Below are 17267 nucleotides of genomic sequence, written 5' to 3'. Positions count from 1 at the left end.
AGAAAGTGGCATCCATCATCCGGGACCCCCAGCCCCCAGATCATGATCTCTTCTTGCTACTGCCATCAAGAAGAAGGTACAGGAGCCAACAGGAAGGTACAAGAGCCTCAGGACCAACACCACCAGGTTCCGGAATAGTTAACACAAAGTACACTGCAAATACTGTGGTCAATCAAGACGTACAAACAAGCTGGATGAACTCAGCAGGTCGGGCAGCATCCGTTGAAATGAGCAGTCAACGTTTTGGGCCGAGACCCTTCGTCAGGACTGAAGGAGGGGGCAGGGGCCCTCCACCCTCCCCCCACCTTCTTTATAGGGCCCCTGCCCACTCCTTCAGTCCTGACGAAGGGTCTCGGCCCAAAACGTTGACTGCTCATTTCAACGGATGTTGCCCGACCTGCTGAATTCATCCAGCTTGTTTGTACGTGTTGATCGGGAATAGTTATAGCTCCTCAACAATCAAGCTCTTGAATCAGAGGGGATAACTTCACTCAACTTCATTTGCCCCATCACTGAACTCTTCCCACAACCTATGGACTCATTTCAAGGAATCTTTATCTCATGTTCTCGATATTTATTGCTTATTTATTAAAATTATATACTGGGTGTCTGCCCTGTTGGATGTGTTCTTTCAGCGACTCTATCATGGTTATTATTAAGCTGGCCGGTAGTGTGGTGGTGTAGTAGCATCAGCACTGGACGTTTAGGCAAATGATCCCTAGTTTGAATCTGCTGCCTCCTTGCACGTTTTCCATCTGTGCTGGGTTGAGCAACGAGCTAGCAACTTGGCCTCATAAAAAAGTCAAATGCTGCCCGATGTGCCACAAGGTGTAAAAAAGAACAACATTATGGTTATTGGATTTGTTGAGCATGTCTGCAGGAAAACAAATCTCAGGGTTGGCCGTATATGGTGCCATATATGTACTTCGATAATAAATTTATTTTGAACATTTATATTTGCTGATCTCTGTAAAAACTAGTGCAGAGGTGTTAAAAAAGTTTTATTGCTTGTTATCTCACTCTGTGTTTTGTCTCCTTTCATAAACTTCTTCATCACCCTTTCATTCTTCATCTCCACTTCTTACATCTGTTACTTTATTATGAGGGTGATAGTTACTGTTTTCTTTCCACTGTATCCCTCGTTTCTAATAGTCCTGTGAAGTCTAACATCATGGAAAATTTAGCAATCAACCACTTCCCTATATTATATATCAAGTCAAGCCAATTTTCATTGTTGTTAATGTGTCTGTTTTATCATAATAGGTTTGCACAAAAATATATACAGAGGTGTGATTTTCTTATATCATACTTACAAATGCCCAATTACCCTCTCTCAAGCTTTGCATTTTTAATTCATCCATTAATTTCACTCAAACTGTTATTCTACTCCCTAATCTTTAATAGTTCTTACTGCATTAACATTCAGTAATTCCTGAATCATCTCAAAACCAGCCCAAATCTACCTTTGTCACCACCGGACTCAGCATATACTCCCAAAGAAGTTTAAGAGAAATCTTCCCCAATGGAACTGATCTCTCATCCCCTGATACAGATGCCGTTACTCTATGAATCAAACCCCTTGCTATTCACGCCACCCTTTTTGCAACTTCTTTAACCATCTCATCATCTTGACCCCGTGCTAGTTTGAGGGTTATTTAACTATCAGAACTTTACTTGCATTTCCATTTCCATTTCCATTTGAGTTTTCATATCTGCTTGAGCTCACTGACCTCTCGGCAATATCTCAATCATAACTGTGTCAATGCCAACAAATGGATCTTATCCCTCCACTCCAAATTCTTCTGCAGTCACAGAAAGAAGTTCTTAAACTCTAGCAACGGGTAAACAATACTACCTTTAGAAATCCTGGTTGCACTTGGGAAGAAAATTAATTATCTATCCAACCACATCAACTGCTACTATGAGCACAGTCCTGTTTACATTTATATCATGTTGCGTTGGTTGTTCACCCTGTAGGCTTTGCTCTTATACCCATGGGTGGCATGAAACAAGTAACTCAAATAATGAACCTCTGGGATTCCCTATGCTGGCTGCTTCCAAGTAGCATCTTCCTGCCTCTGACCACTAACCACACTGGAGCCACTTATGACTACTAATACGACCTAATTTAAGGAATGTAACTAACTTAACGATTCAAAGTGCTGGGAAATTCTCCTCATCCTCAGAATAGAAGGGCATAGTTCTAGAACAGATGAGGAGGAATTTCTTTAGCCAGAGGGTGGTGAATCTGTGAAATTTGTTGCCAAGTTTTTAGGTATATTTAAGGCAGAGGTTGACAGATTCCTGCATGAAGTCTTACGGGGAAAAGGCAAGAGACTGGGGCTAAGAAGGAAAATGGATCAGCCATGACAAAATGGCAGAGCAGCCTCAATGGGTAAAATAGCCTAATTCTGCTTTTATATCTTATGGTCTTATGCCCATTCCTCATGGTGTCTGTACCTAGGACTCCAGCTCAATAACTGTGCACTCGAGTTCCTCGAGCTGTAGGTATTACTACAGATGAGGATTTTCAAAGTGGTGATGATCTCACAAATTCTAAAAGGCTGCAGATGCAAATCAACTGCATTGCTATCCATCCTCCGAGACACGGTAACATTGCTGTTAGCGCAATGCATTATAGCAGTAGCTAGAAGGTCGGGCTTTGATTCCAGTGCTGCCTGTAAGGATTTTGTACGTTCTCCCTGCGAGTGCATGGGTCACATCTGGATGTACCAGCTTCCTCCCACATTCCAAACACAGACAGGCTAGGTTTAGTGAGTTGTGAGCATGCTATGTTGGCACCATAAGTGTGGCAACACTTGCAGGCTGCCCAGCACAATTCTCACTGATTTGATTTGACACAAATGATGCATTTCACTGTAAGTGTGACAACTAAAGCTAATCTATATCTAAAATGATTATCATTGACCTAATAAATTTAGCATCTTTATAATAGTGCAATTTAATTTAAATAGATTACCTATATCACTGACCACTCTTCCTGGTGTGCTAATTAAGCAAATATTGATTGTCTTTGCTCTCTTTTTAAAACTCTTGCTCCTCAGGGCTCAAATGCTATTTTAATCATCTTGTTCAATGCCTTCAAGGACAGCAGGAGTCTGACACATTGCAACAATATATTTATATGATGACACATGAAAAAAATACAAAGTGAGAAATTGAACCATTTATAAATCTGCAATTTAGAAAAGTTACCACTTTCAGAAATGAAAGAAAAAAGTTCAGGTTAAAGTACAGTCTACACTGTGTAGGTACACTTGGGTGGCAGGGTAGGATACGTCTCTACCCTGTAAGGCACTCCTTCCCTCTGCTAGTCTTCAGGTCAAGGCGGACCATCTGCTTACCACCCCCCCCCCCCCACCCCAAAATCAGGGTTACAAGAAGCCATGGGAGCAGGAGGTGAATGGTTATAGTAGCAGCTGGTGCATATCACAAGTATCGGTTATGATTGCTACTGATGCCAGTCAGATGATCTCTGAAAAGTGGCTTTACTGGCTAGGTCACCCATCTTGTAAAGACACTGCCCAGAAGAATACAAAGGCAAACCACTTCTGTAGAAGAATTTGCCAAGAACCATCATGGTCATGGAGAGATTATGATTGACACGCCACATGATATGGCATATAATGAACATAACTACTGTAAATTCCGGTGTATAAGCCAACCTGGAGTACAAGACGAACTCCCATTTCCAAGGTTAAAAAAGTGACTTTTTCATGTTACCTTTGTATAAGCCGACCCCTTTTGTAGAGGCTTCTGATTTAACCAGAAAAGATCACAAGATCTCACATGCCGGTACTCAGCTTTGCCAGATCCAGAACCTGGAAATTTTGTGAACCAGTACCTGCTAAGAAAACAGGCCTACACATTGTAGAGCATTATAAGCGAATTCTTAATAAATAAATCAGGGAGGGAAATTTTGGATTAGGTTTCCAATAGAAAAGAATCCTCTGAAATGTAACACTCATGAAACCATTTAGTGCCCATCGTAATCTCGTTAAAACATAACACGGGGTGGCGGGATCAGTACGTGTACACAGTATTGAGTTTGTGACCGTCATGTACAAAAGATTGAAACGAATGCAATATGATTCTGTCTTCAAGCTGAAGGTTGTTGATTTTGCTAAAGGAACAAATAATTCCGCAGCTGATGAGAAGTTTAGTGTAAATGAGAAACAAGTGAGAGAGTGAAGAAAAGCAGAGGACACGCTGAGGGAAATGCCAAAGGTGAAATGTGCAAACCACTGGAAAACATGCCAGTGGCCAGAACTGGAAGTAAAAGTGAGTCACCAGCGATCATCTGGATACATTGCTACCAGAGAAATTATTCGAGTTCAAGCATTGAAATGGGATGAAAAATACCATGAGGTCAGCGAAAATTTCAAAGCTATGTGAAGTTGGTGCACCCGATTTATGAATAAACGTGATCTTGTGTTGAGACAAAAAACAAAGATTGCTCAGAAAATTCCCGCAGGGTGTTGTTGTTTACATTCAAGAACGCTGCTGGATGGACGAAGAGGGTTGCTTGAAGTAGGTTAAAGAGGTGTGGCGTCGATGTCCCGAAGGTTTCAGGAAGGAAAAGTCGCTACTTTCTGGGACATGTTCAAAGCGCACTTGTCAGCTTAGACAAAAGCAACATTGAAAGCTGAAAATACGGACGTTGTAGTCATCCCCGGTGGTTTGATGTCTGTGCTCCAGCCACTAGATGTGAGTTTAAACAAACCATTCAAAAAATTCATGCAACGACAGTGGAACGAATTTGACTCAAAAACAGCCAATAAATATGACCTGTCTTCTGTGTATTCATTTTTCCAAAGTTGGCACCCTCTGTTTAAGCCAACTCCCTAATTTTAGGACCAAAATTTAGGGCCAAATTCTCGGTTTATACACCGGAATTTATGGTAGGTTACATACAGCTTAAATCAGTTCTATAACAATAATTGATTTATGGTTTTCACTCTTCTCCTCCCTTTATACAAAGGTTCTATACAAAACCTTTTGACATAAAACTAGATTTCTAAGAGCTTTAATAATTAGGATAATCTTTTAACTCTAAATAGAAACAATTATTCAAACTTCAGACAATAACATTAGACTTAAACACAGCAGCCATATTTTAAACATTTGCAGATAATACAAACATAGGGGTAATGTTGATAGCTGCAGACATCAGGAAGATATCTAATGGACTTGTCAGATGTTCAGAAAAGCAAGGTATTTGATCCTAAGTATCCTATGTCTGAAGAGGCATTTTAAATTCAGTCAAAAAATGCTCACCTGTAACCCTTAGATCTGTGACATTATTGGCCATTTTAAAACCATAAGTCATTGACTGAAAATCCTCCTGAAAATACAAATAAAAGTAAAAGTTGGTAACTTGGTTTATTATTATTGTCACATGTATCAAGGTACAGTGATATGGGGTATGCCTCCAAATAACAGATTCCAGTGATATGCATTACTCCACTTTCTCCCTCCTGTGAATTTCTATTTTCATTTTATTCTTCTCCCTTCAGTGAGAATTGCAATCACCACTTAATTAACTTTTTTAGTAGAATAAAATCAGTAAATGCTGAAACCATTCAGCAGATTAGGTACTATCAGTGGAGGCAAATAGTTTAATGCTTTAAGCTGATAACCTCCCATCAGAGCTGGAATAAATTATAAATAAAGGAAGTGTTAAGATGAGGAAAAGGGGAGAGTTAGAACATGCAGAAAAAGGAGTACATGACTTGGAAATCAGGAGTGATAAATTAACACAAGAACTGGCACCAACTAAAAGAGGGTGGCAAGGCCCACGCTTATTGGATAACTATAGTTATGTCTGAGCTCTCAAGCTAAAAAAAAAACCAATACTTCATTAATGCTAGGCCATTCACAATATATTCTTCTACTGGCCTGAGGAAAGCTTTAATGGTATGAAAAAGATCACAATGATGAAGGAGAAGGAAACCTGGTTTGCTGTGCCTCCCTACTGTTTATCCAACATGTGCTGGGTCAAACTCTGATGTAGGAAAACCGTAATGTATGAGAAGATTACTAGCCACAGGGGTACTTTAGAGATTCGATTATGTGACCAGTGATTGGAAATTGATGTTTTATCTGTCCTTGGATTTCTTTTTTTTGTTTTAAAAGTAATTTGACTGTTTTGATGGGCAAGTATTATGACTAGCCACATCTACAATTTGTTGTCAGACACAATATTGACTCCTGGCCTCACAACCTACCTCCTTATGATTTTACACTTTATCATTTATCTGCACTGTTCTGTTTTTGGTAGTTTTTGCACTTTATTCTACGTTGTTATTATTTTACCTTTTTCTTGCACAATGTACCATGTAATGATTTAATCTGTGTTAACAGTATGCAAAACAAGTTTTTCACTGTATTTTGGTATTTGTGACTGTAATAAACCAATAACTATATTGTCAATAAACATTGATTAAAATATTCAACAAATAAGCAAACTAACCTCAAAAAGTTGTGCTTATCCATCCATTTTGTTTTTATCTTTTTTGATAGTTCAGACCTTTTTATATCACTTATTTCTAAGAATGTATTCATTAATTTCAAGTTCTAAAATGATTAAGTAACCTTAATCAAGCTTTAAACAAAGGCTCACCAATGGGCCCAAATCCATTTCTTCCTTCTCTTCAAGCCATATTTTCCCACCTCCTCCCCATAATCTTTAACTTCTTTACCAATCAAGAACCTATCAATCTCTACCTCAGATACATCTAATCACCTGGCCTCCACAGCTCTCAGTAGCAACAAATTCACCACTGTCTGGACAACGAAACTCCTCCTACTTTCAGTTTTATTCTGCTGTTGTGTCCTCTGATCCTAGACTCTCCTACTAATGGAAACATCCTCTCCTTATCCAGCCTTTCGGTTATTTGGTAGGTTTTAAATGAGATTCTTCCCCACTACCTCACTATCCTACTGAACTCCACTGAGCACAGGCCCAGCGCCAAGTAATCCCCGGACATTACACCCTTCCTTCCCGGCATTGTTACCATGATCATTCTTACACGTTTCCATCCCTCAGAAAAAGGGACCCAAAGCTCTTCATAATTTCTAAGTGCAATCTGACCAATGCCTTTTAAATCCTCTCCAATATAATCTTACTTATATGTTGTAGGCTTCTTAAAATGAATGCTAATTTTGCAATTACCTTTCTTACTACCAGCTCAACTTGCAAGTTAACCTTAATGGAATTATAAATTAGGACACATATCCTTTTGTACTTCCAATTTCTGAATTTTGTCCCCATTTAGAAAATAGTTTACCTTTATTTTTTCCTAACAAAGTGCACAACCCCACTTTTTGTTACTCTTTATTCCATCTCTCACTTCAGTGCCCACTCTCCTAATTTGTTTAGATCTTTTTGCGAATTCCCCGTTTCCACAACACTATCATCTTTCCATCTATCTTTGTACCACCTACAAACCTGGCCACTATGCCACCGATTCCTTCATCCAAATCATTTACACACAAAGTGAAAAGTTGTGGTCCCAACAATGACCCCCTGCAGAACTTCACTGGTCACTGGAAACCATCCTGAAAAGGACCCCTTCATCCCCATTCTCTGACTTCTGCCAGTCAGCCAATCTTTTATTCACACTTGTGCCTTGCTTCGAACACCAGGGGCTCCCATTTTGTTTGGCAGCCTCATGAGCAACACCTTGTCAAAGGCCTTCTGAGAATCCAAGTAAATAACATTCTGTGACTCTCCTTCATCTAACCTGCTTGTTACCTCCTCAAAGAATTCTAACAGATTTTTCAGGCAAGAGCTCCCCTTAACGAAACTGTGTTGACTTCATCATATTTTGTCACATCCGAAATTTCCTCCTTAATAACGGACACTAAAATCTTTCCACCTGGAGGTGAAATTTATTTGTTAAAAACTATCCTGTGACAGCCGTTTCCGTGCTTACCTCTTCAAAAACAGCTGCTTTGTTTACTTTCTCTCTGGCAATGTCACAGATCTTTAAGATGCCAAGAGCAAAGGCTTTCATTGCAGAATCCTCAATTAAATCTGGATTATGAACATAAAGGCATGTAAAAACCGTCTGGGCCAAAGAATGTCCTTCTAGCCACGTTATCTGTTGGAAGAAGTCATGGGTTAAGATTTCAATTTAAAATGATATTTAATGCTTCCACCAATATCACCACATTGAGTAGTTTTAGTCCTTGTAGGAAATGTATACTCCTCATTCAAACTGTCTAATATTCAGTAAGTGGTTGGCCAAAGAGAAAGAACACAACATTGAATGAACAAAATATTGTATACATGTACAGATTAAAATATAGCTTGACCACCATAAATCTGGAAAGTTTGGGACCTACGCAATTCTGGATTAGTGATTTTGCCGAACTGCAGACGGTTAGGTTAGGATTAAATAAATAAACACCACTTGATGATCACCTCACCCTTGGATAATAAAAAAAAAAGACAAATGAAAAGCAATTGTTTCACAAATTCCCGTACTGCTCTGCTGGAATCAACTACACTCAGTAGCTGCTTCATAAACAGGGAGCAATATTTAGCTAACATGCCATTATCCAGGACATACAGTTAGGTGGCAGGTAGATACTGTAAACATTATTGTTCACCAACAGCTCTGCTTTTGGATGCACAGAGCAGTTATCTAAAATCAGCATTACCTTACAATTTTTGTCCAGATCAACAAAGTCACCATGAGCTCTCACTCCTGGAAGAAAGTAATATTCAAACCATTCCAACACAGTGTCAGTTGTAATCGATCATTTTTTTGTTGGCATGATAAATTACTGGAAACTGCTTCATACCTTTGAAAGCACTATGATATAAACTTTTGCCAATAACTAACAACTTACACCTGTGGGTTGCTGCAGCATTAAAGCAGCTCAACACAGTTACATGATCTTTTGATGCTTTATAACCTGCTGGTGACTCTGCATCCTCTGTAGTCAGTGTTCATCTTGGAGTACAACGCCAGTATGAAGTGGTTTCATCTGCATTGTAGATTATAGACCTGTCAGGACTTAAATTTTCATCAGAAACTAACTTAACAAACTAAGCATTCGCTTTCTTGTCTGCCAACCGCTTTTCACCACACACTGGATGAAATTTTATGCCATGTCACTGTTTGAAATGTTGAAGCCACTCTTCACTGCAATCACACTCATAATCCAATCCTAATTCTTCATGAAATAATTTTGCTTGTTCCTTCATCACCTCTCCTGACAGTTCTATACTTTTGTAGATGCAGAGTTTAAACCACTTTATGAGAACTTTATCTAGTTGTGAACATCTTCCAACTTCCATTGTTTTCCTTATGCACGTCTGTTTTGTTGATTCACTGTCAGCAAAAAAACTGGAGCAACTTTACCTTCTGCTTCTTTATATCATAAACTGTGGAAAAGCCAATGTTACACACGTCACATACACTTTTCACAGACACACCACTGTAGTTTTTTCACACCACAAGAAGCCCTTCCTTTACTCAATGAAGACATGACTGGGGCTAGATAAGCACAGGTTATAAAAATAAAGGCAGACCAACAGAGGAACGACTTGCTTCTTTTAAAAACATAGCCTGAAGATTCAGGGGAGTAGATTTAGGATGGAGATGAGGAGGAACTACTTTTCCTAGAGGGTGGTGAGTCTGTGGAATTCTCTGCCCAATGAAGCAGTGGCGGCTACCTCAGTAAATATAATTAAGACAAAGTTGGATAGATTTTTGCACTGTAGGGGAACCTTACAAATCTTAAAGTTGAAGGTAAATCATTGAAATTCAGGGATCAGGAATAATGAAATCAGAATGAACAAATTTTAGATAATCACTGAAACTGATGGGAACCAAGTGCAAAAGGGAATAGAATAGCTTCCTGGAAAAAAAGGAGCAAGGGGACCAAAATAAAAACCAAGATAAAGGCAAAATAAACAGGATCAAACTCACCAAGCAACAGAAGCACGTGTCCATTACACCTATAAGTTCAGGCAATGTTAGACCCTTGATTGCAATCGTTCCATCCTTCAGTGAGAAACAAAGAAAATAGTCATTTAAAAAAAGAATGCTGTAATAAAAGTATAAACTTTATCCACCGCAAAAAATACTATCTCAGACTTTTAAAACTAAGCATTTTAGAACTGATGAACATTCAAATAATATTGAAAACAGTATAAATGCTTTACTTCCATGGATTCTGAAAAGCGAAATATATTAGTTAAAAGTGAAGACAAATTAGAAGTAAGAAAACTAGAATTTATCTTGAATTAGGAGTAAAATGGTACTGGAAGAATTGAAAGCAGCTCTCACACAATCTCAAATACAATGTTCTATTTCTTTAGTCTTCACAGAAAGGTTCACTGCTTGCTTACCACTCATTGGACACTCTGTTATCTCTAAATTATTAATCAAGTCACTTCTCCCCATCTCCTTGTCTTTCTTTTTGATGTTGAAATTGAGGTCAGTTAATTCTAGTCTTGACTGTTTTAAGCAAGCTTGCAGCAATAACATGCTTAACTCATAAACAAATCAAATTAAATTGTCAAGGAGTTTTAAATGAAGTTTTAAACAGGCCCCATACTGAAGGGGGTGAGTAAGCAAAGTTCGTGGGAAAAGATGTGATCAATCTTCCCAGTAAAGTGAGAATATGTGAAATTATTCATTTTGGTAGAATAATTAAAAACAATATATCTAAACGGTGGGAAGCTACAGAGTTGTGAAATACAAAAGAATCTGGATGTTCTAATGCACTGGACATAGGAACAGCAAGTAATTTGGAAAGCTAACACAATGTAACTGTTTATTGCAAAGAAAACTGAATAATAACTCTGAGAGTTGCTGTACATTTATGAACAATTTGACTGTAAGAAAATCCTATTGCATACATTCTCCCTTGCACCTTGAGCATTTTCCAGCTTGTAATAACATATTTCATTATATTATATATAATATATTTCATTAATGCTAATGTGTTAAGAGTAATTATAGCAAGTATATTTAAAGCTATAAAATATGGTTTAATATAGAATTTTTTTCACTTAAGGAGCTATCAGTTGTTGCACAGTTCTCAGAAATGGAAGGGGACTACCAGTGTAGGAGAGTAGTCAGACCACTTATTTAAAAATTGTATTCATCACTATAGGATCTGGGCCTTGCTGCAAGGCAATTCACTAATTCCCCTTGATGGTGGTGGCAAGAATCCTTGAAACCAAGTAGTTTTGCTGCATCACCTCAGAGGATATTTAACTACCTGGAAAGGTTAGACAGTTTAGAATTGCATCTGCCATAGCATAAGAATGAGATGGGAATTGATTGAAACATTTACAATCCCACAAGATATTGATAAGATGAACTGGAGAATCAGTGGTTAAAAATAAAGCACCATCCATGTAAGACACAAAAGAAGTAAAGTTCCTCAAGAGTGTCACGAGTCTCTGAAACTTGCTTCTTTCAGGATAATTAAAGCAGTATTTTTCAATAATTTTAAGGTATAGTACTTGATCAGCACAGCAGTGAATTACTATTAGCAAATGGGGTTGAAGAACCAAGGAGACATCAGAACAGCCAGGTGATTATTAAATGGTGAAGCTAGCTCAGGAGGTAAGAGTACCATATTCCCCACTCCAATTCAAATATAGATTTACATTATATTGTCGTATAACAGATTTATTCTTGAATTAATAATCCAGTAGCACTACAAAGACAGAACAGTAGTTTCTGACCAATTATAAAAGAATGAAATTGAATTTATTTTAAAAAATCTTGAAATAAAAAAATGGTGCACATCATTTTGTACAAAGGTGCACAACATGCAGCCAGATTACTGTAGACCAATCAGCCAAATAAATGAGTTACTAGTATTTTTAGTGATGAAAACTTCACATTTGTAACCCATCTTGCTTTCATACTGACCTGCAGATTCTTAACCCTCTCACCTAATCCCATCCCATCAGACATTTGTGATTAAAAAAAATTTCAATTTATGAAATGTAGATCAAAGAAAGCAATAAAATTCTTCTGCCAATAAATCTCATATTGTGGGAAGCGACTGCAAAAACACACACATGACTTACATTTTATACAACACAATTTTAACCCGAATAGATTATGATGCTTCAATAAATCATCACTGTTTAAAATAGGAAAGTTGCATATCTGAATGCTGCTAGAATTCGTTAAGCCTTAGGATAAAAACATAGAAAATTAACTTTTCCATTTTTGTAAACTACATAAAATTTCAGCCTGATACTTCCTCTGATTTCAACTATTTGCCCCCCCCCCACTTCAACAAATCCAGAATCCATTTACAGGATATTACTTAATTCTTTGTGTGAATCATTTCATTTTTCAAAATTTTATAAAATGTACATTCGGAATTTCTCTACAGCAACCATGAGAGTGGCACAGAAGTGTAAACTGATAGAAACACTTTGCAGATCAGACAGCTTCCATAGAAAAAAAAATCAGAATTAATGTATCGGCCTGACCTGTTGAATGTTTCCAGTATATTTTGCTTTTGTGGGAAATACCAGCATCTGCATTTTTTAAAACTTTCATTTTCATGAGGATCTCATAAATGGCCTTGAATAAGATTAAGTTTTATTTTAAAATAAAAGTGCCAAACCTTGACTGCTTGCTCGAAGTTGAACACCTTGCGATTAACTTGGTTACCAATCATTCCCGCATCCATCTTTGGATCCATCATCTCAATCGCAGACATAGCTTCAAATAGGCCGAAGCTGAAAGAATTATTTTAAATACATTGAATTACAATTCTGTAAAACACAGTTTACAATTTCCACTACATAGCAGGAGTAAATTCTATTAAACTCCAGCGAACGAGAAAACACCAGTCGAATGGTATTCAAGCAATTTTAAAAGCAATGTTGTAAATGTTGCAATTACGTGGATTGGATTCATTAAGACTCAGAAGACGTTCCAAGAATTAAAATTATTTTCAATGAAATCACTGTAATACTTACAGTTTGTCATGAAGTAATTCACCCAGCTTAAGTTCTATAGTAAAACAGATTTGGAATTAATTTTTGCTGCTACATTTCACTCATTTGTTTAATATAAATAACTAAGCATAGTAGCAACTTTACAAAAACAATTATTTATTACCATTACATCTTTATTATGATGCACAGATCAATCTAAATTTAGCATCAATGACTTATGCTGCTGAACTTAACAGCAATGTAAAGTGAACTGCTTTTATTTCACATTGATGTTGTTATGATGTGAAATCAGCTCAAGTCCACAATCAGGACTTGTCCTGACTCCAGAGCAAAGCAAACAATACTCTACAGGAGGTTTCTTATTCCACATCAGAAATGGCTTAAACATTCACAAAAGATTTTTGATATCTTTGTTGTGAACGTGAAACAACTCTGATAAGACACTACACATTGTCTAACATGAATTCTGTGGGAAATAATTATGCTTTAGGAATAACGATTTACTGTTGTAGTTTAAGCAAGATGTAATATTCAATAACATTGCTTTTCGTTCATTGAATTTCTAACAGACCTAGCTCACTCAATCTCTACTCATATATGCCATCTGCCACCCGTGGCAGGGAACACTTTGCATTTTAATTCTGAAACCAAGCTGATAAAAACTTCAAACTTTTTACAACTTATTTTTCTAATTGTTTTTAAAGGTGATTCCCTCCCTCCCTAAACCCTTTAGATTCAAGATGCAATCATCAGAACTTCCAAGTAGGTGTATGATGAAGTATAGGATCCTTCACACTACTCCACGTCAACAAAAAATGAAAAATCTTTTTTTTCCCCAGTGGGTGAGAATCCCAAATTTTTCAGCAGGAACTTCATTAAAACTGCACACTGACTTTATGGAACAGTCTAGCAATCTACAACGAGACAAGACTTACATCCTTTTAAAATTTCAGGAGTAATATTATTGCACAATTTTAAATTCAACAACATATAATTTATAACTGTCTATAACAGTTTATTCTCTTAACAAACTGTACATAAATTAAAATGTAATGAGCCTTACTAAATACACTGCTGACAAAAGAAAATCTGCAGATGCTGGATATCCAAGCAACACACACAAAACGCTGGAGGAAGTCAGCAGGCCAAGCAATGTGTATGGAATAGAGTACAGTTGATGTTTCGGACCGAAACGTTGACTGTACTCTTTTCCATAGACGCTGCCTGGCCTGCTGAGTTCCTCCAGCATTTTGTGTGTGCTGCTTAAATACACTGCTGGGCAGATCATAATGAACAGTTACATGTCTTCCTAAATATCAAGACAGACATAAAAGTCAGCTGTAAAGTTCAAGAAATTCAAAACCAAATAAATTAATTTACCTATAAATTAGTGGGATTACTTTTAACCCATGTTTTAATACATGCATCCTTGCTTATTTAGAAGAGGAAGAAGAGAAAAAAGCAAATTTAAGACAAGGATATTAATTTTCAACATTAAATATCGTGGCTTGTAATTTTTCAGCATCATTATGCCTTTTTCAAAAAGGTGTAAGCTTTCAGGACCATGGTTAGATGATCAAAAACAGAATATTATTAAATTTCATGAAGAAAATATAAAATATGGATTTGCTGTACTTTTCATATTACAACAGATTGCCACATTTGATTACAGAAATCACTTAACATACCTTTACAGCAATCTTTGAATTCCTTGGTAATGTCTACCCAGTTTGCATTACTTTTTTCCATCTTTTCTGAGATGCCAAGCCCCCAGCCAACATCGTCTTCATCCAAAGTTGCTTTAGTGACCATGATAGCTAGGGAATGAAATTACCCAAGTGCAAGATAAATTAAGCTGTTCAACAAAGAGCACTGTTCCCATTTCCTCAAATTATCCCACTCAAGCTGAAAGCTTTACTTCATTACATACCAAGTGAAAAGCTGTAAATTTTTTTACTGACATTTCCAGAGGGAGTGTCAACTATGAAGATAAACAACATCCATTTTATTATCTAACAGAAAAATAATAGTTAAGTGCTAATCTTCAAATGTTAATATATATTGAACTCTCGATGGAGTGAAACAGGAAGCTAGCAGTACTCTTACAAATCTAGGCCCTGGTTCTGAATCCAAGCAACAGAAAAAAAACAAAATGCTGGGACACTCAGCAGGTTAGGCAGCACCCTTGAAAAGGGAAATGGCTAATATTTCAGTTTAAAAATTGTCATCAGAATTGTGAAAAGAGTAGCATAAAAGATAAGGGATGGGGAGAACAAAGAAAATTTGTCTGAAAGGGTGAGAGCTAATGAATTTGCATGGCAGCAAATTAGTTTATTATTGTCATATGTACTGAGGTTCAGTGAAAAATCTGTCTTGCACACTGTTTATAGATCAATTCATTTCAACAGTGTAGTAAGGAAGTCCAAGGTAAAACTATATCAGTGTATTGGTTTATTACTGTATATTACCAAGACACAGGGAAAAGAGCTAGAGTAAGGTAAAGCAATAACAATGCACAATTAAATGTAAAAGCTACTTAATTGAATTGACTTTATTCCCTACATCCTTCACATACAGTGAGGAGTAAAAATCTTTACATTACATCTCTGTTTGAATGTGCAAATTATAGTAATTTGCAATAAATATATGTACAGTAAGATATACAACACAGCAGTCAATATAGCTTAGAAATACAATTGTGTCAGTGTGAATTAGTCAGTCTGTTGGCCTGGTGGAAGAAGCTGTCCCAGAGCCCGTTGGTCCTGGCTTTAATGCTATGGTACTGCTTCCCAGATGGTAACAGCTGGAACAGTTTGTGATTGGGGTGACGGGTCTCCAATGATCTTTCGGGCCCTTTTTATGCACCTGTTGCTGTAAACGTCCTGAATAGTGGGAAGTTCATATCCACAGATGCAGTGGGCTGTCCGCATCACTCTCTGCAGAGCCATGCGATTGAGGGAAGCACAGTTCCCATACCAAGCAGTGATACAGCCAGACAGGATGCTCTGAATTGTGCCCTTCTATAAAGTCCTTAGGATTTGGGGATTCGTGCCGAACTTCTTCAAACGTCTGAGGTGAAAGAGATGCTGTTGTGCTCTTTTCACCACACAGCCGGTATGTACAGACCACGTGAGGTCCTCGGTGATGTGTATACTGAGGAGCTTGCAGTTGTTCACCCTCTCGACCCCAGATCCATTGATGTCGAGAGGGTAAGCCTGACTCCATTCCTACCGTAGTCCACAACCAACTCTTTTGTTTTTGTGACATTGAGTTAGTTTTTTGACACCGTCAGGGTGATGACTTCTTCTCTGAAGGCTGCCTCGTTATTATTTGAGGCAAGGCCAATCAATGTATCATAGGCAGATTAGCAGATTGGAGCTGTGGGTGGTGACACAGTCATGGGTGTGCAGAGAGTAAAGCAGGGGGCTTAGGACACAGCCCTGAGGGGCACCAGTGTTGAGGGTCAGAGGTGAGGGAGCCCACTCTTACCACCTCCTGGCAATCTGACAGGAAGTCCAAGACCCAGCTGCAGAAGGCAGGGTGAAAGCTGAGGTCTCTGAGCTGCTTGTCAAGCCCAGAGGGAATTAGTGTTGAATGCTGAACTATAGTTCAAGAACAGCATTCTCACATAAGCATCCTTCCTTTTAGGTGTTTAAGGATGGTACGTAGAGCTGTGGCTATTGCATCATCTGTCAATTGGCTGTGTCGGTAGGCGAACTATAGGGGGTCCAGTGTGGGTGTTCGCAAGCTGCAGATGTAGACCTTGACCAGACTCTCACAGCATTTGCTTATTATTGAGATGAGTGTGACAGGACGCCCGTCATTCAAACATGATACCTTGGTCTTTTTAGATACAGGGACAATGGTGGATGTTTTGAAGCTGCGGGACCAGATGGCTTCCCAGGGCATGGCACAACTGGCTGGTGTGTTTACAGGCATTTTTAATCTCTCTCTCTCCCAGTATGGAGTGCCCTCCTGCTTCAAAACATCCACCATTGTCCCTGTACCTAAAAAGACCAAGGTAATATGTCAGAACAACTGGCATCCTGGCACACTCACCTCAATAATAAGCAAGTGCTTTGAAATAGTGCAGTGCAGGTAATTGATAAAGTGAAAGGTCATAAAGAAGTAGATTGTGAGGCTCAAGGTCCACTTTATCACAGAGGTTTATTCAAGAGCTCGATAACAGTGGGATAGAAGCTGACCGTGAACCTGCTGGTACATGCTTTCAGAATAAGTCTTATGGTTCCAGAGAAAATACAGTGCAGGCAGACAGTAGGGTGCAAGGTCA

At 38.1% G+C, this 17267-nt stretch overlaps 1 protein-coding gene across 3 annotated transcripts in view; it reads right to left on the bottom strand.

Annotated features, from left to right (window-relative positions):
- Window positions 1-17267, bottom strand: part of naa35 (N-alpha-acetyltransferase 35, NatC auxiliary subunit) — a 53451-nt gene that overhangs the window by 31615 nt on the left and 4569 nt on the right. For 2 of the 3 annotated variants that reach the window (XM_073070955.1, XM_073070946.1), the window contains exons 2-7: window positions 14665-14793; window positions 12998-13031; window positions 12640-12754; window positions 9966-10040; window positions 7959-8126; window positions 5299-5365 (exon numbers count right to left, since the gene is read on the bottom strand). In XM_073070955.1, coding sequence (XP_072927056.1) covers window positions 5299-5365; window positions 7959-8126; window positions 9966-10040; window positions 12640-12754; window positions 12998-13031; window positions 14665-14788 — 583 coding nt within the window. In that variant the 5' untranslated portion in view covers window positions 14789-14793. Of the gene's footprint in view, window positions 1-5298; window positions 5366-7958; window positions 8127-9965; window positions 10041-12639; window positions 12755-12997; window positions 13032-14664; window positions 14812-17267 lie in introns of all 3 variants that reach the window. The other variant, XM_073070964.1, reaches the window with a different exon arrangement.

The sequence above is a fragment of the Hemitrygon akajei genome, chromosome 2, assembly GCF_048418815.1.
Source record: "Hemitrygon akajei chromosome 2, sHemAka1.3, whole genome shotgun sequence".
NCBI classification, from domain to species: Eukaryota; Metazoa; Chordata; class Chondrichthyes; order Myliobatiformes; family Dasyatidae; genus Hemitrygon; species Hemitrygon akajei.
Note: the sequence above shows the minus strand (reverse complement) of the source record. Positions and strands in the feature narration are given on the sequence as shown.